Source organism: Leptosomus discolor, chromosome 12 (assembly GCF_034619465.1).
Source record: "Leptosomus discolor isolate bLepDis1 chromosome 12, bLepDis1.hap2, whole genome shotgun sequence".
NCBI classification, from domain to species: Eukaryota; Metazoa; Chordata; class Aves; order Leptosomiformes; family Leptosomidae; genus Leptosomus; species Leptosomus discolor.
Window position 1 is genome coordinate 2,528,461 of NC_141402.1, and position 25,992 is coordinate 2,554,452.

A 25,992-nucleotide genomic window follows, 5' to 3' on the forward strand; every position below is an offset into this window, starting at 1 on the left:
TTCAGTGATGAATGTAGCAGCCCTGATATTTTGATTGTTTGACATAGAAGTCAACTGGTAAAAGCAGCAAGTAGGTGTCCTGTTAAAAACACCTTTGCATTGGCAATCCAGGATTGATCAGATGCTTAAAAAGACCTCTGGTTTTGTAGATGCTGCTTCGCTACTCAGGAAGAGAAGGAGCAGAGGGAAAAGTGGTGCACTGGTTTGTAAAGAGGTGATGGCAGCGTGTTAGAGCGCACCTTGCTACCGGCAAAATGGAAGCAGATGGCACATATTTTAGAGAGTTGAGTTATTCCACCCTGAAGGATGTTCAAAGTCGTACAGAGGGAGTTCTGCTTGCAAATCCCATTATTGATAAATGGCTTCTAACGGGATTGGTGCTGCTTACTCTTACTGTGCTCACATATGTGTGCACACGTATATCTGCACAGCTTTGAAAATGCCTTTCGTAGGTTCAGCTCCTTTCATTAATGCCAAAATCATTTTATATTTTCTCGTATGTATGGTTTTTTTCTCTGAACTTTGTAAAGGAATTGGTACCTTCTCCCATCAGTTACTTTCTTTTGAATGCTTAAATGAAAAGGGCTTTTTTCCCAGCGTTAATGAATTCATTACTGGAAATGGGAAAAGTGTTTTCAGTTACAGCTGGCCCTTCTGAGCCTTCCACCAGGGTGGCAGGTATCCTTCGGGAAAAACCAAGCAAATGATAGATCGGTCTGGCTGTATATTGAGAGGATGGATGAGGTATGTTGTGTGTGAGAGTATTATGGTCCCCGTATATTATTGTGTAATCTCAGTACTGTGTTCATTCTTATAGCAGGAGTAAACGGGGCCTCTTCCTAAGCTAGTCCGAAATGGCTGTTGCTGCTATTTTATTACCTTATTTCTATTCCTTTATTGCCTTGCAACCCGTCCTATCAAGTCAAACCTCACTGTGTTGGATGCTGTACAAATTGGGAACAGAGAGATTGTGTTTCCACAACTTGTTTATAATTGAAGTAACGTTGTACATTCTTGCACAGAATAACTCTGCGTTAGTTATTTTTTTGATTCTACTTATTCCTCCTTAGCACAACAGGTCACATTAAAACATAGCTGCAACAGTTCTGCTGCGGTCTAGAGGGTCAGTTGTGCGAAAACGGAGGCCCGAGCTCTGCACCTAAGAATTGCAGGATGTGAAAAGCCGTCAGATAGCGATAATGTAACGTAAAGATCAGCGGAGGTCGTACTGAATTAGCCCGGTTTAACTGAAGTTTCAAACAATCAAGAATATTTTCAGTGTTCCTAAGCAAGCGGCGGAGCAGCCTGTACCTGTGGATGATGTAGAACAACAGACCCAATATAATCTTAAGCTGCACCCCTGAGATGAGAGCGAGCCCTTTGATCCAAAACAAATCATCGGCCACTTCAGCTGGGGGGGCCCGACCGACAGCTCCTGGTAGAAGTAGGGCCCTTGCATTCAGTCTGGTAAAATGTGTTGCCTGGAACCAGCATGTCCCAGCATGACCCCATTTTGGGTACGAAGCAGTTCAGCTACCCAAGGCTGAGCAGTTCCAGTTCCTTCCACCTGCTGTGACCTGCCAGTCTTGCTGAGCACAGGGACAGAGTTTGCCTCTGCCGCTGGGTTTTACCCGTGCCAGCCTCCCGCAGGCGTGCCCAGGAAGCGATGAAGTGTGCTTTTGCACCATGGTACAAGACAGCAAGCCAGTCTTAACTCTGATGGATTTTTTTTCTTCCTTGTTTGCACAGACCCTTCATGCTTCTGCCACCGCTGATGGAGTGGATGAGGGTGGCGATCACCTACGCTGAGCACCGGCGCAGTTTAACTGTGGACAGCGATGATATCAGGCAGACAGCCCGCCTGCTCTTACCTGGACTGGACTGCGAGCCCCGGCAGCTAAAGTACGTGGACAAAGTTTTATAAGCAGCTAAAGTAATTGTGACTTCTTATAATGTTCTTCTTACTGTATTTCCTGGGAGCCAGATCTCAAAATACCAGACAGGCGATACCGTGCTTAACCTTTTAGTACTCCAAGAGTTAGAGAAGCTTTGGCCAAAGGCTGCAGCAGGGGTAGGAAGATTTTTGTCTTGCCAAAAGTTATGTAGGAGGAATGAGACAGAGAAGGCTTGAAATAAAAGTATTGGGGGTTCTTTTATGCCTTAACTACAAGGCTATTCTTTGCTTTTTGAGATATCTTGATGAAAACTGTCAGTCCCCTCACATATATGTTGAACAGGGATTTAGTATTAGCTTGGTTCATTAGTACATTATATGGATTTTATTCAGGTTTGTAGTCCTTTAATTTGCTGTCATTAGCACTGGCTTTGATATCAGGGTTACATCTTGAACTTTAGTATAAGGTAAATTCTTGTTTCTTGAATGAATTTTGTCCCCTAAATACCTTTGGGCTAAATGAGAAGGCAGGACACATTAGTAACGATAAATAATACTTTTATCGTGCTCTTAAGTGATGAAATGATCACCTGAAAAGATAAAAATACACCATTACTCTTACAATTAGTTTTCATGAACAACAAAAGCAACAAGAGGCTTTTCATCAGGAGTCCTGGATCTGTTTTTGTTGTTTTTTACCTTTTCCTGCTGGCAGCCAAAAAGGCTCTTTCTTTTTGCTCCATCCCTGTGTCTCCCCATTTGTGAACTGAAAGGTAGTACTTACTACCCACAAAACCTAATGTGAAGCTGAACTAGTTGGTGAGTTTGGCGGTGCAATTAGATGACTGACTGTTTCGTTGGCTGCAGCTGTCTCCCAGTCTTATTCTCAGCTCTCGGTTCCTGCCGTTCTCCTGAGATGCGTTACCGGACTGACTGAGAGTGCTGCCAGTCTTCACTTAAGCTTTAATTCAGTTAAACAGGTGATCCTCAGCAGTTCTTTAAACTCCTTGGCTTCAGACTGGAAGGGAGCAGCTGAACTTGGCATCCACAAAGCAGGAGCTGTACACTTAGTCCTGGAACACTTTTCTTCTCCCTTTTCTCTGCCAGTGTACGTGTGCTCTGTGTCAACTAAAGCACACACCACTCTGGCTTACGTGTGGATGGTAGGTTCTAATGTAGGCAACTTTATATGGGCTAAATAATTTTACATATGTCCTAAAGCTTGCCAAAACCTTTGAAATTCTTTTGTGAGCAGTACCGCAGAAGACTAACCTCATCACAAGTGCTTCCAGACAGTTCCATGGTTTTTCTTTCAGTCTCTCCTTTAGAAAGACTCTTGAATTCAAAACTGAATCCAAACCTTCTGCTTCAAAAGCATCCCACCCTATCTCTGCACTGGAATTTTGTGCACCTTAACATACAAAGCACAGATAATCCTGTACTTTATAGATCATATACCTTAAAAAAAAACAAACAAAAAAGAGGACAGGGATTTGAGTGTTTGATTTTGCTGCTGCTGTGAGCTAAAAGGAAACACGTAGAGATGGCCTTTGTGAAAACAGGGTGCATTGCAGTAACTCCAGACTGAACCCATAATGACACAGCTATGAAATGAAAGTCTCAATAGAAACCTGGGAGGTCCAAAATAACGTAAGCAATAAATAAAAGTGAGAAGCAGGTATAAAGGGCCTCAGCCACCCTATGTGGGATATTCAGGCATAAGATCATTCAGTTGCTGGGTTGTTAAGGGTTACTGGTCCAGGGAAGGAGTATGTTAGAGGTTTCGATCCAGGTGGTTGTTACTACAGAAAGAATGGCGATTCTGTAAGAAAACGAAGATCCTTTCACACCTCACCAGACTGTTCCTCTGTAGGGACGTATGCAGTGTGCGTTCCCTGCAGGTGAAACAACCTCAGCTTTAAAGTAACACACATCACCTTTGTAGCAGAGGACAAAATCAAAGTTAAGCTTGATCAGATCTTTGTTCTGAACTGTCTTGCTTAAGTTTTATTTTCAGAGGTCTAAGGATGTTCTGTGATGCGTGGTATGAGAGACACAGCATTGTCCCTTTGCTGTATGAAAGATTTAAACTAACAGAAAAAAAAACGTGAGGAGAGAGCATTGCCTCGTACCCAGTGCCCCTTATATGATCCTTTACAGCAGTCATTTTTATCTAGACGTTACAGCACACTGAGTGGAAAAGGAAATCTTTGAGCTGGAGCCAGATTTATTCCTGGCTTGCTGTGTGACTGTAGGCAAATTGCAGCTCGCTATTCCTCATGATGCGCAGCCTAAAAGTCATATAATGATAGTTCCTTGCAGTGGTGATGCATCAGGTAGGGTGTGTTGAAATCCCTGAAAGAGAAGTTGTGCAGAAGAACAAAGTATAATTAATGTAACCTGAAATTCAGACCTCTAATATCCATCCTCTGACACAGACTGCTTGGGCAGTATAGTCTTCCACAAGAACTGTTTGTGTCGTAGTGGATGAAGCCTTCTAATACGATGCTCTCAGTTTGTTTGCCAGACAATGTATAAACATCCTCAGTACTCGCCTGCGACTGGTTAAATGGTAACCTAAGTGGGGAAATGAGAGGTTGCAGAGAACTGTGTATCTTTTCCACCTACTTAAATATAAGTGGTGGGATTTTATTAAGTTGTTATCACATGCTGCTTTTTAAATTATTGTTACTTTGTCCTCACTTCAGGCCAAATTTAAATCACTCACTACCACTAGTTACAGTAGTAGTTCCTGCTTATGAAACCCAAAGAGCACACCAGGCTCCTGCTCCCTCTTTGAGCTCTCCCTTCCCAAGCGAGGACCTCAGCCCTGATGTCTCTCAGTCCACCTTCAGCTCAGCCCCCCGGGCACGGCTGGGCGTACGTGGGAGCTGCCGTCCGGGCAACTGCAGGAGCGCAGGCTTTACCCTGGGAAGCGTGCGAGAGTTTGCCTCTTCTCCACAGGATAACAGCTCACACATGGAAAACCTGCTGTGGTTACCGCTGCTGCGCAGCAGTTGTGCACGTGTGAGCTCTTTGCCCCCAGCTCTGGTAGGATGCTCTAACTTTTATCACGCTCTTAAAAGCAAAAGCGACTTTGCATCTATCCTAGAAGAGCGTGCTGGCAAGCCACCGCTGCAGAACAGCGAATGTGCAGTTCTTCGCTTCGCTGAGCCTGCAGATCCCCCAAGAGTCAAGCTCACAGACTGTAGCTTCAAATTCTTGTGCCTGAAGCGGCCTCCTGGCAGCTCTGCCCCAAGAACCACAGCCCACCTTTTTGCTGGGTCTCTCTGACAGCTCTGTGCAGGGCTCATCAGTGACCTGTCGTCCTGTGTCCCGCCCCCGCTCCAACAGTGCCTGTACATAGCACGGGGTGGAATTGTGCCTGTCGGCAAAATAGAAACAATGTGCAAAGACGGGTCCTGTCCCTTCAAAAATGCTTTATTTCCTGAGGTTCATTGGGTTTCAAGTGATGTGATTTGATTTTTTTTTTTTTGCATAGGTTTATTATTCTTCTCCTTTTTCTTCGTATTATTATTATTATACAAAGTCATTGCATCATATTCTATGTAATATTGTAGCATTGTGATACTGTACCTATTACCTTAGTAGAACAAGATGAATAATTTACTAGCGTAGCTCTAGGATTTATATATTTCTAGCATTAATTAAAGAGTCCAGCGCAGAGCCACAAAGATGATGAAGGGGCTGGAACATCTCCCTCATGATGAAAGGCTGAGGGAGCTGGGTCTCTTGAGCTTGGAGAAGAGGAGACTGAGGGGTGACCTCATCAACATTTATAAATACGTAAAGGGCGAGTGTCAGGAGGATGGAGCCGGGCTCTTCTCGGTGATGGCCAGTGACAGGACAAGGGGCAACGGGTGCAAGCTGGAGCACAGGGGGTTCCACATGAACATGAGGAAAAACTTTTTCCCTGTGAGGGTGACAGAGCCCTGGCACAGGCTGCCCACAGAGGTGTGGAGTCTCCTTCTCTGGAGACATTCAAAACCCGCCTGGACGCGTTCTGTGTGACCTGCTCTAGGTGGTCCTGCTCTGGCAGGGGGGTTGGACTAGATGGTCTTTTGAGGTCCCTTCCAACCCCCAACATCCTGTGATTCTGTGATGAAGGCTTTCACCTTACTGTCCTCTTGTGCTCTGTACTGTACACATCCTAATCTAGTGTCGGGGTGCTTCAGAGATCTTGTCTCCTGGTGTGCTCAGCTGCCTCGGAGACAAGTTTTATTTGCAGATGTATCTCTAAAGAGCTTAGTGACTCCAAGACTGTCACTTTGACTGTTCCCCAAATTGTACCCTGGTGTAGTTCCTTTCTGAAAGCAGCTGTGGTGAGATGCTGGTTTCCCCTGTACGATGTGACCAGTCACCAGGCTGTGGAGGGATCTTTGTTAACTCAGCATATTGTTCATAGCATCTGCTCACCATTTGTCATCCGCTACCAGTGCAAGTTCAGAGGCATTAAAAAAATGACCAGCTGAATTAAAACGCGAGTAAGATTCATCCCGAATCTTCCACGTCAAGTGATGAGTGTTTTACTTATCTGGCAGGCTGTCCAAAGTTTCCAGAAGAGGTTAGTCTTGTTGAAAGAATCTCATTTTTCAAAGGAACTTGGCGGGCTGGTATCTCACTCACTGAGAGTTTGCACAAGAGCCTGTGTTGAAAACCAGACAACTAGTAGAGAAGGCCTTCACCCTGAAATAACATCAAAGGGCTGACCATATCAGTGCCCGGCTGAGATAGGAGACACCTCCGATTTGGCAGTGCTCCTTCAGTGCAGGAGATACACTTCCAGGTCTGGAATTCAGAGGTCTCGGAACAGATCACCAGAGGATTTGCAGTAATCCCTGGGCTCCTTCCAGATAAGATAAAGTTCCTTTGATAGTCATCTGAAGGATAAGGATTTCGTAGAGCCTCATGGAAATGTTAATGCACTTCCTTTTATTGAGGCCTTGGAAAAGAGTGGAGAATGTTCCACTACCTAAATTTTATTCTGATTTAATAATTTTTTTAAATTTTGATTTTTCTTTTCCAGAAAAGCATAAGGATCATTATCTTCTTTCAAAATAATAGCTAGCCTGGTAGACAGCATAATTGTTTCATCCTGGAACTACACTGCTATTTATTAGATACGCTTTCTCTCCACCTCTTTCTCCTCCTTGCAATATGTTTTTGTCTATGTTTGATGGACTATCCTGTAACAAGCAGGAAAACACAAATACGATACCCAAAATATGTACAGCTCATTATTTAAAGCAACTGGGTTTTGGTGGGGTCTTTTTTGTGAGAAGCGGAACTAAGGAAAAGTGGTTGCTGCAGGCTTGCAGCGTGTGACACCAGTCCCACCACAATAACCTCCCTGCTGCCGTGACCCCGGCTGCTGGGTGCCCACCGTGGTACGGGCGTATTCTGGCATCCCCAAAGATGTACCCGAAGCGGTGCCCGATCCAGAGCTACCCTTGGAGTGAGGGGCTGGGTGGAAAATACCGCTCTTGGCAAGGAATAAAGACTCCTTCCTGCCTTTGCCTCGGAGGAGGGCACCGACGGGGTTTCTCTGCTTGGACACCTTTTTTAATTTTTTTTGCAGTATTTGCATGAACTCGCTGTGTTTCTCTAAGAACTGAAACTTCCATCTCCAGCATGAGTGAAGTTAGCCAGGTTTTTCAGAAGTGATTATGCAGTAGGGAAGGTATATGATAGGTAAACCCATGAAAATCCGTGAGCCTGATTTCTGTAGGAGACGGGGCTAAACATTATTTTGTCTTTCACAGACCTGAATGCTGCTTTAGTTCCTTCCGCAGACTGGATGCTAAGGCTGCTACTGAAAAATTCCAGCAGGATCTGGGTTTCCGAATGCTAAACTGCGGAAGGACAGATCTGATCAACCAAGCGATCGATGCACTGGGACCTGACGGGGTGAACACCATGGATGATCAGGTGTGCCGTATAACCACACACACAAATTCTTTGCATGAGCAAATTCCATGTTCTTTCTGTGGGGCAAATCAATACACGAGGTCGTGTTAGGTGCCTCTCCAAGGCTTTCCTAATTCTGGCTTGTGTTTTAGCCTGAAAATGTATCCCTTAACGTCCCCCAAAACCCAGTCGAAGCCTTGAGGGAGTCGTTTCTTTATCAGCTGGAATGAGGGTCTGTTCCTTGGACGGTCTGTCTCGGACGCTGATGGAAGACAGGTTAATAGCTGGCTGCGAATGGAAAGTCTGAGGGTGTCTTAATGCTAAGAACAATGTCAAAACAAAGTGGGTTTTGCCAGTGACACTCTCTTCTGGTTCAGCAGCCCAAATCCAGTCTGGGTCAGTGATGAGTGACCAAAAGGTGTTACTGGCTGATGGCTTTCAGGCACAAAGTGAGGTACGTGTTCTCAGTACAGTCTAGCATGTAAGAAACAGCCCTGAGAACCCCAGTGGCATTGGTATCAGTCAGTATCAGCTTTGTTGAAAGTCCATCATGTCTATTTTTTTTTTCATTTTGACCTGTTTCCTGCTCAGCTACAAGGAACCATAGGGATCTGGTAGTCTGGGGAGTCTTTAGCTGCTTCTGCTTGTGCTGTCAATTCCATCAAGTAACAGCAGAGTCTGTTCTCTGGGGCATCGTTCAGTGCATTGAATTAGCTTTTAATTTAAAAAAAAAACCCCAAACCTCTCTCAAATAAACGCTCATTATAGCTGTCACAGCAATGAGAATGAGCTGTCATGTCTCAGAAACAAAGGATATTTAGCAGTAGGAAGGATTTACAAGTAGAGAGGTTTTCTCATAGACAGCACATTACTGCAGTAGCACTTCAGCCCAAATTCTGGAACTGCCACATCTTGCGTGGCGCTTTCCACGATCCTGCAGTCTGAAAGAAGTGTGAATGTACGCACAAATACCAGCAGGAACTACTGCACGAGCAGGTGTGCTGTTGCCTTCTTTACATATCCAATACAAGACACTTTGTGGTCACAGAGGTGAGGTATCACATCATAGGTGCCCTTGATATCGACTTTATTAAAGTGACAAAGGTGGCAGATTTCTATTATGAAGGTCTGCCACTTCTGTATTTTTTTTTCTGTAAGTTTTTGCAGCTCCTGTTTATGTAGCCCTGAGGCCTTTTGTTCTCTCCAAGCAGATTGTTTCGCATGGTGAACCTTACTGTGCTAACACCACAGACACTGGTGCTGAGACCATCACTTCTCACTGCGGGGTGTTTCTTACCTCCCTCCAGCCAGCAAACTGGGGGCTGTTTGGCATTTCTATGCATGGAGACCCTGCGTTCTGTAGGCAACTCACTGCCAAGTTTGAGGAGTTTCTGCTGTCACTTCCTTGTGGTCTCATTGTCATCCCGTTGATCTCATTCTCTGACCAGTCCTACTGTGAACAGGGGGGTTGTAGCGTGCTGGTGGCTCTGTCTTCTTTGCAGAACGCTGCTCCCACGTCCCCAAGCAGTGCTTTGGCATGGACCAAGGAGGGCAGGACAGGCTCCCTCTGGAGACATTGTCTGAAAGTCTCCATTTAAGTGATTCTGGAGCAACTCATCTCTGCAGCTAAGCAAGAATCTTCCACTGCGCTACCACTCCCGGACAGAGTTAACTCCAGCCTCTGTCAGTGAACTCTGCCATAGCTGGAATACGAACCCAAACCGGAACTTGGCAGCTAGCTGCTTTTGCCCGTCCTGTGACGGGGTAAGCCAAAGCCAGATGCCCAAACTTGGGAAAACTGACTTGGGCATGGCAACAGAAAGCAGGTCTCTCTGTCCTGTCCTAGGATAGAAGGTTTAACGCTGGCACCTGGTAAGCTCAGTTTTTGATTTTTTTTTGGTCATGGTGAGCCTTAAATACTGCATATTAGGCTGGCACCCCTGCGGCACCGCAAAAAGAGGTGTCCACCTCTCACCTGACAAGTACAGCAAAAGTTTTGCTGCAAATCCTACAACAGACAGAACTGTTGAACTCGTTTAACACACTGGCTTTAGATCCAGCTGCAGATTTTCACCACTCTCAGAATGTGAGCGTGTCCCACATTGAGGTGTGTTCAGACCCGCTTCTACGTGTGTGTGTGTGGAGATATTTTCAGAGAGAGGGAGAGAACTCAGAACCTATCTGAATTCAGAGTTTGGAGCAGGACCCTGCATTCCCTTCTAGTGGGGACCCAGCAGCACTCTGGTTTGACAGGATTTGAGGTGTTTAGGAAAACATTCCCTTTGCACACTGAGGAACAAGCAGGGAATGCAAAACTGATACTAAAAATAAAAAAAAAAAAAAAAGGCAAGGTAAGGCAAATCTGTACAAACCTGGTAGTTTTAGAACCCTGACAGTGGCAGTGACTATGGGCTTGTGCCTGCAGACCAGAATTTTTAGTTCTCCATTAAGTTTACTTGTCTATGACAGTGGATCCTCCCAAGCTCTCCAAAAGCCAAACCCAGCCATTCCCCCCCTCCCCGCCCCCAATCTTTGCAATTGTAACTGCCTCAAATGCAGGAAGCTCGGAATTGTGGCTGTTTGGAAAAGACGCCTTTGCAGATAGAAGATCAGAATTCCTCTGTGTGAGCTGCAATTCTAGTATGGGATCCACGTCCATCTCTGAAGATGAAACTGTATTATTACACAATGAGGCTCAGAGATGCTGCCTGTGAAAAATTCAGATGCTCACAGTGATTAAGAAGCGGGGGAAACTGTAGGATGTGAGCAGGAATGGATTTTACTAGGCCATTTCCTTTCTGTCCTTGGCTACTTCTGGAATGAACTCCTTAAGTAAGGCTCATTTCTCTCATAATTCATCTCTGAGCCGTCATGGTTTGCTGGTTAAGTAGAGAGAGAGAGATTTATGGGATTGAAATGCTGAAATATTGTGGCAAATAGGATTTTAGCAATGGGGGTAAGTTGCCAAATAAATTCATCTTGCGTATTTTTGTGTTGTTTTCTGCTTTCGGTTCATCTGGCTACAAATGATCCAAGAAATGGCATTTATTTTCTGGCAGCTCAAGAATTGTGGACAATACACGGCTGGGATTTTCAGTGATCCCTTTTGTCTTCTTGCAGTCTTGTCCCCTGATGTTTTGTCCCCACCACTTTCCAACACTAGCGCATTGTGCCCACTCTGCATAGAAACCAAAATGTCTTGAACGTAGGCATATGCTGTCCCTACACACACACACACACACACACACACTGTATGTTAAGATCACACTCACTGTGTCCATGACAATTTCACTCTTAAGAGATACAGAAAGATAACTTTTTTTTTTTTCCTCCTTCCTGAAGGGTATGACCCCACTAATGTACGCCTGTGCTGCTGGAGACGAAGCCATGGTCCAAATGCTTATCGACGCTGGAGCAAATTTAGATATACCAGTGAGTAACAGAGGACCCTCTCCTCATAATTATTCATCTGTAAACTTAACAAGAGCAGTTATGAAATTTCTCCTAGCAACCGAAGGCTTCATTTCTGGAAGCTTCTGAGCAAGCCACTTCTTTCAGAAATCATTGCTTCAGGGATTTGGGAGGGGGAAGAAAACCTTCAAAACCTCTTGGAGCACTCAGTGGCTCCAATTATGATTGGCATTGGCAAGTCTAATAGGCACGGTGAGGGTAAAGGGGCCTCCCTCCTGAAAGAGCTGCCACTAGGAGAAACCAATAAGCCCATTAAAAAAGGCCCAGGGGACTGGACAGAGTGACTAGTGCTGGCAGTGCTCTAAATGGGCCTAAGTTACCATTCCCTGGGGTTGTCACTTACAGAGAAAAAAAGCCAGTTATGTACAAATCTAAAGATGACGGCAGGCAGAGGCTGCAGCGGTTGGTAACTACCTGGTTCCTTTCTTCCAGGTTCCCAGTGCCTCGCCACGATACCCTTCAGTCCACCCCGACAGCCGGCACTGGACCGCTCTCACCTTCGCTGTGTTACACGGGCACATCTCTGTGGTTCAGGTAAGCGGAGGGAATCCCCCGGTCGGGCACCTTCCCAGGAGACACAGAGGGACTGAAGCGCAGCGCTGTGAGCTGGGTGCTGGGCAGCCCTCTCGCTGACAGGCTTCCTCGAGCACAGGTCCGAGACGGGCTCCGTGTGCTGTTTGGTGGAAGCCTTCTAAAAACCAGTGAAAAACTGCATGTTTTGAAAATGAGGAGAATGCAACTGATGCTTTTCTTGGGGAACTGTGAATTGATGACGTAATTTCTAGCGAAGGCCTTGATAAAAAATACCCCACAGTATGTTTTCTTATTTTTCGTTGGTTTCAGTATTGGTCCGTGGCTTACCACTTCCAGAACAACGCTGCACAATCATTTCTTTGGTATTAGACAAACTAATGCTTCATACAGAGTAGTTACAGAGGGACTGGTTGATCAGGATGCTTTCTGACATTAGATGTTAATTGCTTTATACATTTACATGTGCAAAAATTAAGCGTATGCTGATTTCTGCTCTAATGGCAGCAAATGACCTGTAACTTCCTTTATAATCCTTGAGAATTGCATGAACGAGACTTAAGCTGTCGTGGGAGTCGAGCTTCTCGCATCCTCCCTGCTCTCTTTTCTGGGCAATTCATGCAGGGGGCAGCGGAATCCCGGAAATCCTACCCCAGCTTCAAGAGGCATTCAAAACTGATCAGAGCAGATAGTCAATTGCTGGGGAATTTAATTGACCTTCTGCTCAAAGGGGAAAAAAAACCCAAAGACGTAAGCAAATGGAGGCTGCACACACACATTTTTGTTTGTATACATTTGTAATTAATTACAAAGATGAGATTCCACCCGGCAAATTGCCAGGGCAGCCTTTGGTATTACAAAGGTTGGACAGCCTTCATTTACATGTGCGAGAACAGCCTGATTCTCCCAGGAGACGTAGCCAAAGTATATCAAAGCTCCTGTTGGACTGCATTACCCACAGTGTTTGTTTCTTTTATTTTGGTTAAAACTTCTAAAGATTACATTAATTTTTTTCCACTCAGCAATTGTTATTAAAAGGGTGGATGTCAGCTTTTTGCCGAAATCGGTGTATAAATCCTTTCCAGTTAAGGTCGGCTGTGCGATGCTTGCATGGAATAGCTGGCACCTCGAGAGAGAGAAACGAACCAGCAGGTGTGCTCTGCCAAAAGTTTTATAATAAAAATGTGAGTGTACGTGCTGTTTGTGCCAAGGCCGAGGTCGTCACTAACTGGGGATGGCTGAAACTGTTAAACGGTGACAGTGTTACAGGATATGGCCAGCCGGACTCCTGCTCGCAGTGGGAGAACCTCCACTGCAGCCGAGCGCTGGTGATGCCCCCACGGGCAGGGCTCACCCTCCCTGCCGCGGGAGAGGGGCAGCACCCACCGGTCGGCACCTGCACGCGGTGCTCTGGGTGCCCCGATGCCGTCTGCCAGCTCTGCCTGGCCATGAAAGGTCCCCGTCGTCTCGTAACCTTCTCCCCTTCGTCTGGCAGGGGGGTCATTTCCTTTGAGCAGGTCGGTGCGTTCCATGACAGCAGGTTTTGTGCGTGGCAGATCACTGGAGCTGCCAGGGAGAGACCCAGAGGGGTGTTTGGCCCCCAGGGCTAATTCCCTGGAGGAACTTCGTTTCCTGCGCACAGCGTGAAACTAAGCTGGACTTCCTGCACGCTGAAGAGGAGCGCTGATTGCAGAGCTCTTCCGAGCTGGGAAATTACAATTGCAAAACCCTATTCATAAGGGAGATGGGAAAAAAAAAAAAAAAAAAGAAAGGAGGTGATGTTCTCCAGGCTGCCAGCTGAGCACCTTTCCAGCATAAACTCAGTCTGGAGAGCACAGTAAAGCTAAAGAAAGAAAACTCTAAATTGACGTTCACGTGGGGACTTTAGCCCTAGGCTGAGCAAAGAACCGCGAGAGGAGTTTGCCTGGTGGCCCATGTTTTGCTTTAGGCTTTGAGATGGTCCCTTTGTGTGCGTGCGCTCTTCCCGATGAGTCTGCTGGTTTTCCTTGCGAACACACAGCCCCTTCTGTTTTGTCCTTCTGAATTGCTCTTTTCTCAACTCCTGGTCTTTCCTGTGGCTGTTGCAGCTGCTCTTGGATGCTGGTGCCCACGTCGAGGGCTCTGCCGTGAACAGTGGAGAGGACAACTACGCCGAGACCCCTCTTCAGCTGGCTTCGGCAGCAGGTGAGCTCAGCGCGGCCTCGGCACGCTCTGCCTCTTGCTGCCGCGGAATAACCACCACCGGCTCACGCCTGGGGCTGGTGTCCGTAAACCACAGCAGGGGTCGCTTGGCACTGCGTTCTCAAGTGCCCTGGGCACAGCAAGGGTACCAAATGGGCAGCACAGGGAGCTGGCTCCTGAAAGGTCAGCATTTTTTTTCATTTTTTCAACACTAGCAGGAACCCCAGCTGGGTTGGCAGCGGCTGAAGCTGCCGTGACGCAGCAAGAGCTTGATGGGCACTAAATGCTTCCCGCCACGCACCTCCTGCCAGCGGCCTCCATGGTAGAGCTGACTGAAACAACTCCTTTGCAGGGGGCACTGTCAAGGAACATAAACCAGCTACTGTCTAGTCCAGGCATGCCTTGGATCTAAGTAACCTCCAGATGCAAAAATTAACAAGTTAAAATTCAGCCTGGAGAAAAATAACTGCTATATAAAGAAATTTGTTTTATTAATTTAGTAAATACAAGTAAAATTCTGCATTTCTTCTGCCTGTCAGGAGGAGAGTTCAGCGTTTTGTGAGCAAGTCTGTGCTAGCCTAAAAGTACCTGTTGTTTTTCAACACTTCACCTCTGTTTTTACTTTTTTCCTTCATTTCTTTCTGCGTCATTTTTGTGCATTTATGAACACGAGTCTCTGGCTTGCTCTGCTCCAGGCTTCACTGAAGGGAGAAAAAATGGCCTCCTTCCCTCCCAGTGACAGATACTCACTGTGCTGGGTCTCTTCCCACCACTCACTGGTGGAAAGGAGGCCTGGCTGAACGTGGACTGCACCGACATACTTGTCTGCAGGGTGGGTTTACGAAGCTGTGGTCAGCGAGTGCAGCATAGAGCAGCTCCCGTCCGACCTTCTCTGATAACCTCAGCCACCAGCCGAACGGCCGAGACTCTGATCCTCGTTCAACTGGTTGCATACATCTCTGCTGGGGTGTATTGAGAGCGCCAGACCAGTTTAAGTCTCTTCTCATTCTGCCTCTAGCTAGTTGTGTGTTATTAGGTAATTTAAGTGCTTTGTGACTCAGTTTCTCTCTCTGAGGTGCTACGAAGCCTCATGCACACTTGCAGGATGCTCTGAAGGCCTTAGTTGGTAGCCTAAAAGCTGCTGGTACAGTGTCTGTTACCAGTTCTGTGTTACACGCTTTCAAAGAGGGAACAGCCGTGGAATCATCATTGTGTCTCTGTCCCTTTTTCCCTAGGGAACTACGAGCTGGTCAGCTTACTGCTGAGTAGGGGTGCTGATCCCCTCCTGAGCATGCTGGAAGTCAACGGAATGTCTTCATCGCTTCATGAAGACATGAATTGCTTCAGTCACTCAGCTGCGCACGGGCACAGGTAAAGCTCCATTCGTGTTCAGAACAAGTTTTCTGCCTGAGGCTATCGCTGGAGGTTTTCCCGTGTGCCTTTGTATTACGTGTCTTAGCCCAAGTCCTTGGGTGTGCAGTTCAGGGGATGGCGCTAAGACTCTCCTGAGAGTGCCCATTTTTTAACGCTGCACAGTTTCTCAGACTATTCCGAGGTAGGTCGTGCCTTTTGAGCGTTTTGGGGAACTGAAAGGTTCTTTAAACTGGTAGTTGCTCTCTGTTACAACCCTTTGAGCGACAATGATGCAAGGCTTTCACTATTCAGCAACTATAACTTTGACAAAAGAAAGGGATTATATTTTAGTCAAAAGCACAAAATACAACAGAAAGGCCTTTGTTTGCTTTTTGCTTATTCTCTCACTTGCTGCTCTGGCTCGGCAGCACTGAGTGAGCAGGAGCTGTTCTAGGCCATGCGTGAGCAGACGAAGTTCCACCTCTGGGTAGGTTGTGAGATTGTGGTTCACGTTGTCAGACAGAATCTAATCACATCAAGGTGGCTAAAATAATCTGTGGCAGAATTTGCTTGAGTGCATCTCTGGTTTTTGGAGGGCTGACCAAGAGATCAGTCATTAAAATGCGGAAAAGCCAGCCTGGGCTTTCCAACCCTGTTTTCAGGGTAGTTGTTTAGAAATAAGACATGACTTGGAACACATGAAATAGAACAGAGCTGTGCTTTCCAGCCATGCCAAACCTGCACCTCCAGGTACGCTGCCGATCTGGATACCCCAGGGAAAATACCCCAAGCTCAAATGAGGCCCGAACTCTGCAAAGCTGGAACGGCCCCATGCAGTTCTTTACAGCGTAAAACTACACAAACGCTGTTCTGTTCCCCCCTCCCACAACCTTCTGCAACATCTGACCGTGCAAACTGTGAAATCCAAGGCTTGTCCTCCAGTCGGACGGGGCAGGGTGATCCTAAAGCACAAAATTAACCGGTTTTAGTCAGACCGAGTGGTGTGGGTGCAAAGACAGCACCAGCTAGCGGCAATGCAGCGTCACAGCCGGGTACTGGGGAGGACTTACTGGGATGGGAATGTCTGCTGCAGATGGCTCCAGCTGTCTGTAGGGACACCAATGATGCAAGCTTTCTGAAGTGGCTGGACACAAACAAGAAGGCTTCTTTCTTGCAACTGCTGTGTGAAATTCCAAACCAAAAAAAAATCTCCCTGGATTTAGTGATGCAGAACTATCGGTTTTTTTATGGTTTCTATTTACTGCTACAGGAAGTGGGTCTGACTCAACCAACATAACAGTGCTTGAAGATGGTCATTTGGGAGAACAGCCAGGGTTCTAACAGACACTCTGGTAAATCTTACTTGAGAGCTCGAGATGTCACCACGCTCAGGGCTGGCAGAAGGCAGTGTGCTTCTACCCAAAGTACAGACTGCAGTAAAACCCACTTTGCCCTAACGCTGAAATATTCCCTGGCACTGCGAAGGTACCGGAGCACACTCCATGCTTTTGCCCTTGCTACCAGGGCATCAATCTCTGGCATGTGGGATAGGGAAGGACAAATGGTTTAAATGCTGCTCCGTATCTGCCAGCTGTCTGTCTTTGGGAAGGAAATTATTATTTACTAAGCCAGACCCCTAAACCCAAATCACCACCGTCCTGTCTAAATTGTTGATATTTCAGTTATTAATAAGTGATCTCTCTTCTGCCTCCTCAGGAATGTTCTGCGCAAGCTCCTGACCCAGCCCCAGCAACTGAAGGGAGATGTCCTCTCACTGGAGGAGATTTTAGCCGAGGGAGTGGAGAGTGACACCTCCAGCCAGGGCAGCTCCAGCGAGGGCCAAGTCAGGCTATGCAAGACAAGAATGAAGGCTCTGCAGGAGGCCATGTACTACAGTGCTGAGCACGGCTACGTAGACATCACCGTGGAGCTCAGGGCACTTGGTAAGGTGTTTCTTTTAAGCACTGTGCACATTTAAGGTGTAAAAAGCTTTTCTCTCTGTCCCTTTCACTTGGAGAAGAATCCGTAACCCCAACTGCAAAGCTGTCCCAAGCTTATGGGAACCAGCTGTCTAATTTAAATAAAAAAGCAGTTAAGGCTCCTCACAAGTTTTTTTTCAAATTCCTACTGATCTGGGATGTGCCTCATTTCTGGCTGGAGCCTCTGTACCCAAGTATCAAAAGCAAAGGCATGTCTCTTTGTCAGACACTGACGCCTCACGAGGAGAACAGCCCTCACACCGTGTTTGTGTAGGGTTAGGGATGCCTACAAGTTCAGTTCAAACTCATTTTGTAGTTCTGACTAATCATGAAGGTAAATACACAATAGGGGGTCTCTGGTCCTTTACCATCAGCAGAAAGTTCCAACTTACGGTCCTGGTACCAGTCCTTTGCCGTTGTAGATAAATCACTTAACCTGTCAATGACCCAGTTCACTCATCTTTAGTATCTAGAGAAAAATCTACTCCCAGGTACTTCAGCAAATCATCACCTTTCACTGTCTTTCTTGCTGTGGCTACAGGAGTCCCGTGGAAGCTCCACGTGTGGATCGAGTCACTGCGGACGACCTTCTACCAGTCTCGTTACTCCGTCGTACAGTCCCTCTTACGGGAATTTGTCACCATTAAAGAGGAGGACTACAATGAAGAACTGGTTAATGAAGGGTTGCAGCTCATGTTTGATATCCTCAAAACCAGCAAAGTAATTACTAGTTTTGTAACAGTTGTATCAAAATCAAGTGTGTGTTTGCTGCTGTTGTCCAAGGTAGGGCTCAAGAAGAACAAGTGAAGGCCCACACAAAGTCCCTGTTGAGTTACCGTATGAAAATGGCCCCGGCAGCATTTCTCTACATTCACGTACAGCCCACAAAAGCAGTCCTCGCAGTGAGGACACTGCTTTCAATAGAAGTGAAAGCTCTTCTCTTCAAGTCCAGGTCAGCAACTGGCTTTTGAAACCACGTGAATGTAACAGGAAGAGTTACCAGTACAGCACTGGGCAACTGAGCTTTCCCAGTGCATCTTTTGGGAGTTTCCTGAACAATGCTTCTGTTCAGCGACATGTTCCTTCTCTTTTGTCTTTTATTTAAAGGTGCCTATGACGGGTTTTTTTCCTTGCTTTTCAAGGCATGTCTAGAACAGCCGTGATCCATAGTTTAGCTGTCCCGTTTGCAGAGAAGTCCACCCGGTCTCTACCACGTCCTCTTCCAAGAGGCTGTTGCCCTCGGCGTTAGGAGGGGACGCCTGCCCTCTGCTCTGGACGGGTACACTGGCATGCAGAGGGGGGAAGCTGAGGAGCATAAACAGCTCGAGGGACCTCCCTACCTGGTCACTGCAACACACGCTGTAACTGTCCCTGAAATGAACCGCGGGAGCTGTAAGCGGCTGACTAAAGCCAGTTGCAAACTAGGAACCGGAGCTTGGTGTCTGACAGTGAGCTCGTATCACAGATCAGATCTTGCTGAGAACACGACTGGGGGCTCAGCCCTTACAGAGAGGTGGAAGGAGGAGCTTTTGCTGATGGACTCTTCCCCTTGCCAGAGGTTGGCCCGTAAACTGTAGCTGAGAGAATTCTGTCAGAGCCGACGTGTTCAGATCATGCTCTCGTCCCCCTGGAGGTTATTCTTGTAGAGTGCAGTTGCTCTAAGCCTCGAGTGAACTGTCACAGCGTGTCTGAAACCTGCTCAATAGCAAGTAAGTGCCGATTGATGATGCCTGTTCCCTCCTCCTTACAGAATGATTCCATCAATCAGCAGCTCGCAGCCATCTTCACCCACTGCTACGGCAGCAGTCCGATACCCAGCATTCCAGAAATCCGAAAGACCCTGCCAGCTCGGCTAGGTAAGCTGCTCACCAAAACAGCGAAGGTCTTTTGGTTTGGTTTTTGTTTTGTTTTTTGTTTTTTTTAAAGCATCCAGTTTCAAAAAATACTCACCCTCTCTTTTTTTCTTACCCGAACAGATCCTCACTTTCTGAACAATAAAGAAATGTCTGATGTAACTTTCTTAGTAGAAGGAAAGCTGTTTTATGCACACAAAGTCCTGCTGGTTACTGCATCTAACAGGTGAGTCGTTCCCCACAGCTAAGTGTCAAAGGAAGGTTGGGCCCTTCAGTCCCTCATTCGCGTGACTGGCTCCCACGCACTCACTGCAGTAAGGCAGCTGCTAAGGACAGGGACTACAGACCATAATTCAGGTCTGCAGGGCCAAGCCACATCATCTTTGCTGCTGTTAAGAATAGCAGAAGAGTAAAGATGAGTTTGTCCAGCCACTCCTGCTATGTGTTAGAGATTCCCAGAGCTCTAGTCATAAACTCACCAGTAATTATCCCTAAAAACCTGTGCAGCAGTTGGAGTGGACATACCCTGCCTTCCCATTCCCCTCTCAGTATGCCAGCCAGAGCTACACTTGCTCCAGATTTCCTGGAAATCTCACCCCTGACCTGCTCCACTTCCAGTTATTAGTTTCTTCCTCCGTTACCGGCACAGCAGTGGTAGTTTGCAGCTGTTACAGGGTGCGACTGGATCAGACTCAAGCAATTCACAGGTTAAGTTGACCCTGAAGTTCTAAACTGATTTAATGACAATTGAAAGAAATGTTTCAATTTTCAACTTGCAACCAAGAAGGTTGTTTTCCCCTTGCTTAGGCAGTTTGTCAATAGGTAATGAGCGTGCGAAGCACTAACGCAGAGATCTGTTAAAACCATTCTCAGGTTTAAGACGCTAATGACCAATAAAACAGAACACGACAGCCATGGCAGCAAGACCGTTGAAATCAGCGACATGAAATACAATATTTTCAAGGTACGTAACTTACTCTACCTGCTCTCTATTCTTTTTGTCTTCTCACATACTTGGAAGCTCAGGCTAAGCCAAGGGTTAGTATCACAGATCATCTACAAGCAGAGATGGAATTCAAGTCAACACACCTGTATTTCAGGAGTACTCTGATCTTTGTCAAAACTTTTCACCTAGGACCAACCTGAAAACAGAAACCTCCAGCCCACATTACTGTTTTCTTACCAGGCAGCTGACTCCTCCATAAAGCAGGAGAAACTAGTCACCTACTGAAAGTAGTTTGATACTTTAAAGGCACCATTTTCAAGGCACCGTTTTCATGCTGTGCTAAGCAAAACGTAACCGTATTTACAGCCGGGGGGCTGCCAGGCTCCACAGTAACTGCGATCCCATGATCAGAAATCAGCGGCGTCCCTGTCAACAAAGACTCAAAACGGAGAACTGCACTTTGCTTTTGTGACCTTTCCGAATTTAACGGACCGAAGGGAGGTTCCTTCGTGATGGAGAGAAAGCAGGTTACTTAACACACACCGAAGGGAAAAAAAGGAGTCAGTGAACTGGGATAGTTACGTTATTCCAGATCCGCATTTCACATTTGGGAGAGAGGTACGGAACAGGGAAATCTGAAATGCGGAACAGGTCGTGGAACCGTTTCACTACAGGGTGGAGGCTTTTCCTTTTTTTATAAGCACACCCAACAGCAAAGCTGTCGGTCAGCAGTACCGTCCTCTCACGTGGCGGGAATGAAGCTGACCGTAAGAACATCTGGGCTATACAGGTTTTGTGCTGGGTAGATGACACCCAAATTTTGCAGCTCAGGCCGTGACAGTAAGAGTATATTGAAACAAGCCTCCCTAACCACATTTTTACATCAAAAGGTTTCTAAAGATAAAAAAAAAACCAAACCCTTGTGCTTCACTGGGGAGAGCAACAAATCAAAAAGAATTGAAACAGTGAAATCAGTGAAATACTGCACGGAATTAAACGATCTGACGGTAAATAGAATCAGACGAGTTAAGGAAGTGACGGCATTCCACAGCGATCTCACGGTGCAGGGAGGAGGCTGAGCCACCAGCGATCTGTGTCCTGCTCCGGGCTCTGCTGGGAAGCAGCTCTGCTCCCCTGCAATTCCCTTACACGACGAAGGCAATTTTAAAAGCAGAAGCTTCGTTTTGTTCCCGCTGCTGTCAGGAAGGGCGAGCGCCGCCTGCCGTCCCCCCACCTGCTCCCCCAGCACCCCGGCACGGCTCCTCGTTCCCACACCAAACCTCGTCCTTCCCCAGATACGGCAGCGCTGGTTTAGCTGGGGCTGTGCACACGCACATCAAAGAGCAGAAGCCGCCTCTTGCTCCCCCTGCAAATAATTAGGCCTTTTCCTCTGGCCCCGATGGGGGGGCTGGAAGCTGATGAGAAGCGCAGCAGGGGACGCAAGTGGCTGGGAGGTCCCCGAGACACACGTGCTCGTGGCGTGGCGGCCTCGGTGCTCCGGCTCTCTGGCAGCTCTGCGTGCGACCGGCCTGCAAGGCTTTGCACGACCGGATCCAAGGGACCGTTTCACAAGGACAATCGTGTTGCTCAATCACCCTCAGCCTAAAAATCCTCCACAGGGCCCTTTTTCAGAGCCCGAGGAAGAAAAGAGCGTTAGAAAGCAGCAGATTGGGAAAGCTAGGAGAAAGCCAGCAGCGGAGGCGAGAGCCAGCATACCAGGCGATTCCCGTCTGCCCGGGAAGGGGAGCTCAGCCAGTCACAGCCTCTTGTGCCTTCAGCGATAACAGCTTCACGCCTGGCCTTCTTCCCATTTCAGATGCTGATGCAGTACTTATACTATGGAGGAACAGAATCTATGGAAATTCCCACCACTGATATCTTAGAGGTGAGAGTGTTTTCTTCTTAAGTCTTGCCAAGTGCACTGGGGCATAAACAGGGCTTGAAAGGCAAAATCCAGGAGCTAGCAGCAAACTTCCACTCCAGGAATATACTTAACGCTTTGAAATGAGCTTAAAGTTTCAAACCACGGAGCTGCTTGGAAATAAGACGTATTAATTATGTTTTATTATGTCCATGAGATCTGGGGGGGTGGGCAGCAGCTGGGGGGGGGGTAAATCACTACAGCGCTTTTGGAACCTGGAGTTGGGTGGAAGCTTCCTTTGCACCACGTCCTCTCCGTGCTGGGAGAAGGAAGCAGGCGAGCTGCGCTTCTGGTGGGGCACAGCAAAGGTGCAGCGGATTCAGCAGCTCTGGTGCCCGCAGAAGGCCAAACACCCAGGGGCTGGAGATCACAGAGGAACGACCCATTTCAAGCTGAACTTGGGCAGAGCAGCTGATGGCACTGCAAAGCTGGGCTAAGAGCCCTTCCCAGTTACGGCCAGGCCCTTTTACGATAACTGCTCAGTCACAAGTGGTCTGGTGAAATCAAAGCTTGCAGCTAAATACTACACACAGCTTTTTTTTTTTTTTTTTTTTTTTGAGGGCAGGAAAGGGGGCTTTGAGCAGCCTAGAGCTCGTACGGCGTGGTGACAGAAGGCAGCACCAATGCACTTCGTGCAGGAGGAGCAAGCCTTTGCTACGGGGGGAGCTCGAGCTAGGCATCGAGTGGCCTCTCTGCTCTTTCATGAGGACTTGGCCATTAAATCAGGGAGTCAGAGAGAGAGGAACTCATCCGTTCTGTCTGCTTTCCCTTCCCTAAAAGCCTTTCAGGGCTCATGATCTCAAATAGCTTCTCTCTTGTCCTGATAGCTGTTGTCAGCTGCCAGCCTGTTTCAACTGGATGGTCTCCAGAGACACTGTGAAATCCTCTGTGCCCAGACGATCAGCATGGAGAACTCTGTTAACATCTATAAATACGCCAAGGTATATGCCAAACTGCCTTATTTAAGCAGCACAATGAAACAGTGTGCGTCTCTCTGCAGTCTCGTTTCGGTGACTAAATACAACGGGCACAGAGCGGGCACCTACGATGCCGTAACTCTGTCCCAACCGCAGCCACGAGCGGGCTGAGATGCTGTATTCAAGTTCCAGCCTGTAAAGGCCAACCCAGCCCCGTATGTTTCCTTGTCTGGAGCAATCATGTAGGAAATTGATGCGCGATCCCTGCAGAGCGGGGGTGAGGTGTCTTAGGCTGATGCAGCAACATCATCCAGCAAAGCCCGAGGGAGTCAGATCCTCAGAGCAGCAGGGGCAATTGATCACGGCACAGCAACTAAGTAAACCCTTTCCTAGCGCTTCAGCTGCTAAAACAAATTCTTTACGGCTCCGGAACTGGCCTGTACTCTGTTGGGTGACAGATATTCACCTCTATAGCAAATAACCCACGTTATCAATAAAATTATAGGGGAATACTCCGCCGTGCCTGGAAGCTTGCAGGGTCAGATCCCTCAAAGACAAGCAGAGAGGCTGCACAAAGGGCTGATAACAACGAACGCACCCGTTTACTTCGTGTGTAGGGTCACGCTGATGCTTTTCGCTTCCTGACTCTCACGCGGGGCCATTTTTTTCCACGGAACTCAGGCTGGTTTCTTTCAGGACCTAAAATTTAACAGTATGGAGCGATAGGGGGAAAGGAGCATTCCCTACTGGCCTCTAGTACTTTTCCTTAACTGACTGCACGAAGTTCCCAGAAATGGGGGTGGGGTGGTGCACAGTGCTTCTTGACACTTAATTGTTCTCCTCTCACTGAGCTACCCACGCTGGTTCTGAAGCAAAGCGAACCAGATCACAGGCAGAAATCCACCTCCTGTGTTTTAGAAGTGTAACATCCCCGTTTTCCTACATTCTGCTCCTTTTTCTAGGAGTGAGGCTCCTATCCCGTGACCCGTGTTCTTATTGCCACGAGCTGTGCGCGCCATCTGGCAGCGCGGGGTTTTGTGCTGGGGCACACGAGCTCCCCGCCTGCACAGCCAAACAGGTATCTTGGCCACTTCATCAGCCAGCTGCTCCGCTCCTTTAAGAGGCAGCGACTGGAGAGCAGGCCAGTGGCTCTGCCAACAGCAGGCCATCAGGGGAAGGAATTAAAAAAGCTTGAATGCCTCCCTGCTCACGCCTGTGCCTGCAAAACCACCGAAAGAAACGATCAGCCATCACCGGTCCTGCGTCCGGTGCTTTTTCACTGTTATTACTGTCCTTTTTTGGGCTTAGAAAAGATGAAAGGGAAAAGCCTGAGGAATGAGAAGAGGCTCAGGCCTGTCCTGACACACAGAAGAGGCTAACTGATCTTCCTCTCTCCTGCAGATTCACAACGCACCTGAACTAGCCTCCTTTTGCGAGGGCTTCTTCCTCAAACACATGAGCTCTCTTCTAGAGCAGGACTCGTTCAAACAGCTCATCTACAGCAGGAACAGCAAAGTGCAAGGCCTGGACCCTCTGCGGGACTTGCAGCGAGCCCTGGCCGGCCGCCTGCACTCTGTGTACGTCACCTCCAGGGTGTGAAGCCGGAAGGAGGCCGTGGCAGGAGCACTGGGTCAAACCGCACGGGGACGCGTCGCCGGGCAAAGCTGGGGCTTTCCTGTTTGCCTTCCCTTGCTGAGAGTCCCCTGCAACTGGTCCCGCTAGGCACGGGTGCTGCGCCTCGCCCCGCCGCCCGAGGGGGAGCTGGCTTCTCTGTGCCGCTGCTGTCACAGAAACCCTGTCACGGCGCCAACGAGAACTGAGGGTGCGAGCGAGGAACCCGAAGGGAAGATCAGCGCTGCCCTTGAGAACGAGCACAACGCGGGGCTGCGGAGAAGCGAGGCCACTCGCCGAGACCCGACACCTCACACAGCCTCAGGTGTCTGTCCGCACACCACGAGGGCCACCGAGCTCGTAGGCGTAGATGTTTTACCTGTAAAAAGGCTGTAGAGAAGGAGATTTCGCATCCTCTGGCCCCCTGCCCACTCACCGAGCCCTCGGCCGGAGCACAAAGGCTGGTGCTCGCAAACCGCCTCCCTGCAGTAAGTCACCAACGCAGCGTCTACACACGGCAAGAGACTCCAACGTAAATTTTCCCCCAAACTGTTTGCACCTTGAGAGAGAAATGTTTTGTAGAGGTTCAAAGCTGAGTAGAAACTTAATACTAACTCTGAAATTACTCACCCTTTAAACTTAATAGGAAGAACCGAGCTGGGGCAGGGAAGGGAGAACTGGGGTTTTGCATTTTTTTAACTATGGTTTCACTGTGCTAGTTGTTAGTTTGGATCCATTTTGAGAAGGGAAAAAAAGACTTGTCTACCCTTTCTCTGTCAAGGTTCGATAGTCAAATCACTTTCACCTTAAAAACCTGTTTCTGAACATTATCTTTTCAACCTGACACCATAAAAGATGCTTTCTAAAAGACTCAGGCGTAGCAGGAGCTAGCGCTATGCTGAAAACCTGTCCAATAGCATAAATAGCAATAAAAGTCTCCCTAAGACCCCGAGGAACCTATAGCTTGACAGTTTGTTCTCTCTCGGGAGCTAGGGGAGATTAGCAGCTCTGGCCTCTAGTCTCCACTTCCACTGCCCCATCCGTGGAATGCTGGTGTTTCCACGCGGTCTCTACGCTACCTCAGGGCGGACTGGGCGTAGTGCACACCTGACTGGTTCCCAGAGCTCGGCTGCCGGCTGCCTACCTTGTAGGTGGCAGCACTTGAACAAGAAGCCTCAGCTCGAATGCCCAAGATTCACGTTTTTTCCTTTGTTTGCAGCAGACAGATGTTTCTGGTCCCAAACGACTCACTCTAGGCCCCCTTCTAGCTGACTGACTTAGGAGAACTAAACGGAGACGGTTCAATCTGCAGCTTTGAGGCCGAAGCAATGTTTTTGTGTGTGGTTTTTAAATTTTAAATAATCCCCACCTTAGGAAAGCTGTTAGTTGTGTAAAACCACAGCCCTT

At 47.7% G+C, this 25,992-nt stretch overlaps 1 protein-coding gene across 1 annotated transcript in view; it reads left to right on the top strand.

Annotated features, from left to right (window-relative positions):
• The window catches only part of ABTB2 (ankyrin repeat and BTB domain containing 2), a 130,298-nt gene extending 105,725 nt beyond the window's left edge, over window positions 1-24,573 (top strand). The window contains exons 4-17 of the mRNA XM_009949453.2: window positions 1,750-1,902; window positions 7,678-7,843; window positions 11,165-11,254; window positions 11,726-11,827; window positions 13,912-14,008; window positions 15,241-15,376; window positions 17,075-17,301; window positions 17,879-18,057; window positions 19,088-19,193; window positions 19,314-19,416; window positions 20,064-20,154; window positions 21,953-22,021; window positions 22,885-22,998; window positions 24,376-24,573. Coding sequence (XP_009947755.1) covers window positions 1,750-1,902; window positions 7,678-7,843; window positions 11,165-11,254; window positions 11,726-11,827; window positions 13,912-14,008; window positions 15,241-15,376; window positions 17,075-17,301; window positions 17,879-18,057; window positions 19,088-19,193; window positions 19,314-19,416; window positions 20,064-20,154; window positions 21,953-22,021; window positions 22,885-22,998; window positions 24,376-24,573 — 1,831 coding nt within the window. The remainder of the gene's footprint in view (window positions 1-1,749; window positions 1,903-7,677; window positions 7,844-11,164; window positions 11,255-11,725; window positions 11,828-13,911; window positions 14,009-15,240; window positions 15,377-17,074; window positions 17,302-17,878; window positions 18,058-19,087; window positions 19,194-19,313; window positions 19,417-20,063; window positions 20,155-21,952; window positions 22,022-22,884; window positions 22,999-24,375) is intronic.
• Window positions 24,574-25,992: the final 1,419 nt, after the last annotated feature.